Source organism: Thunnus albacares, chromosome 15, assembly GCF_914725855.1.
Source record: "Thunnus albacares chromosome 15, fThuAlb1.1, whole genome shotgun sequence".
Classification (NCBI taxonomy): Eukaryota; Metazoa; Chordata; class Actinopteri; order Scombriformes; family Scombridae; genus Thunnus; species Thunnus albacares.
The window spans coordinates 18,845,176-18,850,482 of record NC_058120.1 but is presented as its reverse complement, the minus strand read 5'-3'; the positions used below and the strand labels follow the sequence as shown (position 1 = coordinate 18,850,482).

Genomic DNA, 5,307 nt, shown 5'->3' with positions numbered 1-5,307 from the left:
TGGTGCCACACATGGGTATAGGTCAGAACAGAGCACAGGCAGGCTACAAGGTAACTTTATCCCCCAGAAGGTCCAGGTTATTCTTAGCTGATCTCTGCACACCAGCCACTCTGGCAGGCCTTTTTTGGCGGTTGAGGGGGTGTGTGTAAGATCAGTTGGCTGAACTGAGCACCCCTACTGGTGGGGCACTAATCTGCAATCTGCCCCTAAACTGGGACAAATCAGCTGACCAAGACAAGGAATGGACAACACTACAGGTGGAAATCGTCCTTTACTTTAAACACCACCCTCCAAACTTCATGCTCACAACATTCAGTGCTTTGTCCTCCCACTGGCACTGGTGATTATATAGATGACTGCAAATTATTTGATTTTATTCAGGGGTTTTTTCATTTACTCATTTACTTAGAATTTCAGATAACTTGTTATGTTTGGTTTCATTTGGCAGCTTTAAAACAAACATGTTTCCAGACTTATAAATGACTTCACCAATAATTCAATCCAATGTTTGCAATCCGTCAACAGCACCCTCCTGAGCAACTTTTTGCACCCTGCAACAGCTTGAACTACTATATCAGTGCTGTGTTCTGTATACACTATACTCTAGAAACTGTTTACAACAAAGTAAACCCGTAACAAGTTAATTAATAGTAATATTAATAGTAATATTTTCATTTGAGAGCAATTTTAAAAACTTCAGTCATTTTATACACAGTAGGTATAGGTACACAGACATAAAATAAGCTTTATTTTAAGAACCTTAAAACTTACTGTACTTTAGGTACAACATACACCCCAATACACAAGCTGTATGAAGCTCCAAAAGAGAGAGAGAGAAAAAAGACAAAACATCAAACGTATTATATACACAAACACACATGCATAAACATGGTCTTTACAGTGTAGCTGCAGCACTGGGGGTCACAGGCCTGATGATGAGGGTGAGCTCCATTGGCACAGGAGGAGGAACGAATCTCTCCTCCCTCAGCAGCCGCAGTAACAAGTCCTCAGTGTCCTGTGGCCAGCGGTATACACGCGTGTTCTGAAGCCAACGTGGGACGTGTTTCTGTGAGGAGTGTGCATGTGTTCGTTAAGGTAGATCGTGAGAAAATGAGAAATAAAGTGGGCAATAGTGTAAAAATGCTTTCTGTTATGAAGCAGAAGTGTTACGTTTTCTGACCTGGGATGCATTGAGGAAGAGAACCGGGATGAATCTGAAATTCAAGCTGCCTTGTTGGATGAATTCATTCTGCATCTGGCAAAATTTGGATTAAAAAAAGTACCTATTAGCAATTTGTCTCAGTATTTTTGTCTTATTTAAACAAATAGCATATTTTTTCTCACCATGGAGTGAACATATTTAGTGTGTAGACCATGGCTGTCCACTACAGATCCTTCAATATCTGCCTTATACTTTGGACTGATGGCGATGATAATCAGGGTTGTTTGCTGTTTGAAAAAACACACATTTTGTGCACATTCACAGCTTGAAAAAACAACTGCAATTACAGCAAAAAAAACAACATTAATACCTTAAAGTTCACAGACACTGCAGACCAAAAGATAAATATTAGATTTCTGTTGGAATATTCATTAACTCTTAAACTACAATGTCATATTTAGTCAGATTGTGTCCTTTAAGTCATAAATGTTTATAAAAATAAAATTTATAAAGTGACAATGAAGCAATAATAAATAAATGTTATTGAACTTTTCACTTACATCTTTCAGGTAACTGTCCTTCCACTTATTGATGTCCATGCATCTAATGGGGTTATCAAATATGTCAATCTGTGAAATCAGAGTCTGTTAGTGTACTTGCACAATGTTTTACAGGTTTCTGAAAGAAAAGACATTTGCGTTAAAGATCTATAGAAGCTTACAGCTGGTCGGAAACCTTGCTTCGTGAGGAAGTCTATGAAGGGGACCATCTCTGAAGACGTGTCCGAGGAATAGGTTATGAAGACGTTTCCTGAGAAGAGGACAGATCATATAATCACTACTATGGTAGTTGTTTGTTAATTCTGTGATAGGTTTAAAAGTGTACTTTGTGTATTGGGCTACACTGTGTTGAGAGGTGTTTCCAACATTTTGTCCACCTGAATTACATGACAACCACCTCACAAATGATGCAGTCCAATACACTAACACACTAACACCACATTGCAGCCTCCAAAATGATCACAAAGATGAATCAATACCTCAGACACTTTCAACAGTGGTTCAAAATTATCACAAAGGTTTTACCCAAAAATATGAATGAGATAAACATTTCAATAAACCCAAAGCAGGGATATTCTTTATTGTATTCTTTTATAATCTAGTTGAAATCATTTACAAAATAGAATTTTCATTTTCCTCCTCATGTATATTCACATAAAATGAAATTATACCTAAACAGGCCGGGCAGGTTAATACAGACACACATTAACAACACACCCTGCTTCCAGTGCTCACTTTATGAAAATAATAATAATTACTTTTAAAAGCCCCACACAAAAGCAATCATTTTCTTCACAGGATTTATTTTTGTTTTATTGATCCAACGATCCAAAAGACCTAAGGGCAGAAAATGACTCACGGCACTCATTAGGCAGACTGATGGTTTGTCTTTTCTCATGTGGATGTGAGGCAGACGCCTCTGCTCCTGCTGAGCTCAGGCTCATCACGCTGATCTGAGACACACTCTCTACAGGGGGGACGGAGAACTGTGGCACGTTTACTGAGACACCTCCTCGGGCCGTGCTGTCATTCATGAAATTATCATGAGGTATGAGCCTGAAGCGGCCAGAAAGAAAAACAAACAATAGCTCTTCAGTTGAATTGCTCAGAAATGTGAAGCACCTGAGTAGCATGCAAATTAGATCTGACTCACTGCATTTTCGAGAATATCAACAGTGAGTTTGGAAGAAATTTACTTCCCTCAGTCTAAACCAAAGAGGTTCAGGAACTTTTACCAGTTTTGGGAGTCAGCCCAGGGACCTCTGTGCTGGTGACATGGATGAGGTTGGTGTGGATTGAGATTGTACTGACTCTCTCCTGCAGAGTGGTAATACCTGACATCCGTAGTATGATGAAAGACTGTGGACACAGTTTAAACAGTTTAGACATTTCTACGTGAAAGTTGAACATGATAAAAAAGTTGATGGTCTTGTTGAAGTGCCAGCTCAGAATTACAAGACAGAAACTGTCTTTAAAAAAAAAAAGACAGAAGGTAAAAAGGAGGTTTCAAGATCAAATACACATAAACCTACTGATCAGCTAAATTAATAATAAAAATACAACTGTTGCTAATGGCAGTGGTGGAAGTAATGTACTTAAGTGCAAGTTTAAAGTGAAAGCAGTAGTGACTATACAGATTAAGATTACAGACATGTAATCCATTTATACGACAGGATGCATTGTTACAGATTAAACTACCAACAGTAAGTAGTTAAAATTTATATTTAAATGCTGCTTAAACATTTATCAATCGATCAAACAAACTTTATTTATAATGTACCTTTCATACATGACACATATGACAAACACAGGGTGGTAAATAAGGATTGGGAGACTAAAGCACAACAAGATACAAGAAAAATGTAAGTAAAATAAATAAATAAAAAAAGATAATATCTAATAGTAGATTAGAAAGAGAAAGATTAAATAATAAATAAATAAATAATAATAATTAACTTGTAAGGGGCTATTCTGGTGCATCATGAGTACTATTAATTTACTTGAAGTACATTTTGCTGATATTTCTATACCTTCACTAAAGTAGGATTTTGAATGCAGGACTTTTACTTATAGTTTAGTATTTTTACACTGACTGTTGTGTTGCAACTCTTTCTTAAGTAAAGGATGTGAACACTGACTGGCCTGTGGATCATCTTCTTCTTTAAATCAAACAGACTGTACATGTTAATCATTTTTGCCCTTTTCAGAAATGTCCTTACCGTCGTTGTGCATGTAGTGGTGAGGAAGTAAAAAGGGGCTGCAATGTTGCAACTCATCGTCAGATCTCAGCGGCAGAGGAGGCTCAAGTTCTACCTCTTCATCACTCTGAAGCTGAGAATTGTATTCATCATCCCCCCTAAAATAGAAAACAAAATATTTTTGCTCAACTCATCTTTGAATTAATCCGAACTGTACACCATTCTGTGATTGATTTCCCAGCTCCTGTGTACAAAGACAGTTTTGTCTTAGTTACCTATATGTTTGTCCTGTTGTTCCGCACTGATTTGGTCTACAGTCCCAACAACAGCACTGTCCTCTTGTGTCACCCTGACGTCTGTCTGCAGCAGGACGTGGGCAACAGCCATCAGGGGGTCGATGATGGAGATTCATCCTGGCAGGAGTCGCTCCAGGATCTGCAGGCTCTCTTTGCTGCCTCAGCTCTACATGCTGTAAAAGACAAGCTGGCTGACTCCTTACTTCCACCTTTTGTCCACCTTTATGTGCACTTTGGTGGAAATAATCTGCATCACTGCAACAGGTTGGTGTGAATTTATCGCAGAAAGGACTTGCATGAAATATCTGGTTTACTGTGACTTCAGGGTTTAAAGGCTGAATGCAATTTCCTGACTTATTTGTGTTGCAAATCATTTTCAGTTCTGGTACTTCTTCAGATTTCTCCATCTTAACCAAATTACTTCAGTGTTGCCAGAGTCCTGCAAGTAACAGAGAAAAGCAGAAAAAAAACACAAAGTTAAATGGAGTAAAATTTCCTGCACAATCTATAGGGAATATTCTCAATAAAATATTTCACATGCAGTTATTAATATATATATTTATATAACCACATGAAGCATGAAACATTTTGTGCTGTACATACCAGGCCAAGAGGACAGACTGTGAAGAGAAAGCGTAACAATGACCAACCTGTTCTTGGCTGGATTCTTTAGACTCCTGTGGGTGCAGAGGCTTGTGTGTGTTACAGCCTGCTATATGCAAATTCTTCACTGCTTCAGCTGTGTCCAATCAGAGCCAAGAAAGTACCGTTTGTGTTGCTCAGCCAGATCGGCCAGAAAAAGTCTACCTGAGGTGGATAGCATTCAAAAGTGGACTCTATGCTTGGATTCTATTCTTTTTTAAAAGTTTTGTCTGAGATTTTTCAGCTGCAGGAGATACAATGAAACAGAGACTACAATACATTAAAGCTACACTCTCAAAAGACTAAATTCAAACAAAAATGTAAACAGTTAAATGTTAAACACAAATCAAACAGTTTATATGTCAGTCTTTGCTGTCTGCAGGCAAACATCTAACTTTCTACGTGCCCGGTGGACACCTGTGAAATGATTTGCATATATTCTGAGTTTA

The 5,307-nt window shown here is 38.1% G+C and overlaps 1 protein-coding gene across 2 annotated transcripts; it reads right to left on the bottom strand.

The window, feature by feature from the left end:
• Positions 1-733: 733 nt before the first annotated feature.
• Positions 734-5,019, bottom strand: LOC122998198. 2 transcript variants are annotated; one of them, XM_044374937.1, is made up of 10 exons: positions 4,867-5,019; positions 4,196-4,655; positions 3,942-4,078; positions 2,958-3,081; positions 2,582-2,778; positions 1,884-1,972; positions 1,723-1,791; positions 1,345-1,449; positions 1,181-1,255; positions 734-1,066 (listed from the first exon to the last, which is right to left on the bottom strand). In XM_044374937.1, exons 2-10 carry the CDS (start codon positions 4,621-4,623, stop codon positions 896-898), a joined length of 1,395 nt encoding a protein of 464 aa, XP_044230872.1. In that variant the 5' UTR covers positions 4,624-4,655; positions 4,867-5,019; the 3' UTR covers positions 734-895. The 2 variants fall into 2 exon arrangements, with proteins under 2 accessions (XP_044230872.1, XP_044230873.1); XM_044374938.1 differs by having other exon boundaries at positions 4,820-4,889.
• Between the last annotated feature and the right edge of the window lie 288 nt (positions 5,020-5,307).

Excerpts from the sequence above, each read along its gene's own strand:
- LOC122998198 (XM_044374937.1), bottom strand. The coding sequence starts at position 4,623 with ATGGAGAAATCTGAAGAAGTACCAGAACTGAAAATGATTTGCAACACA. Across the intron at positions 1,792-1,883 it reads AGCAAGGTTTCCGACCAGCT|ATTGACATATTTGATAACCC; the intron begins GTAAGCTTCTAT and ends CTGATTTCACAG. Across the intron at positions 1,067-1,180 it reads TCTTCCTCAATGCATCCCAG|AAACACGTCCCACGTTGGCT; the intron begins GTCAGAAAACGT and ends CACTCCTCACAG.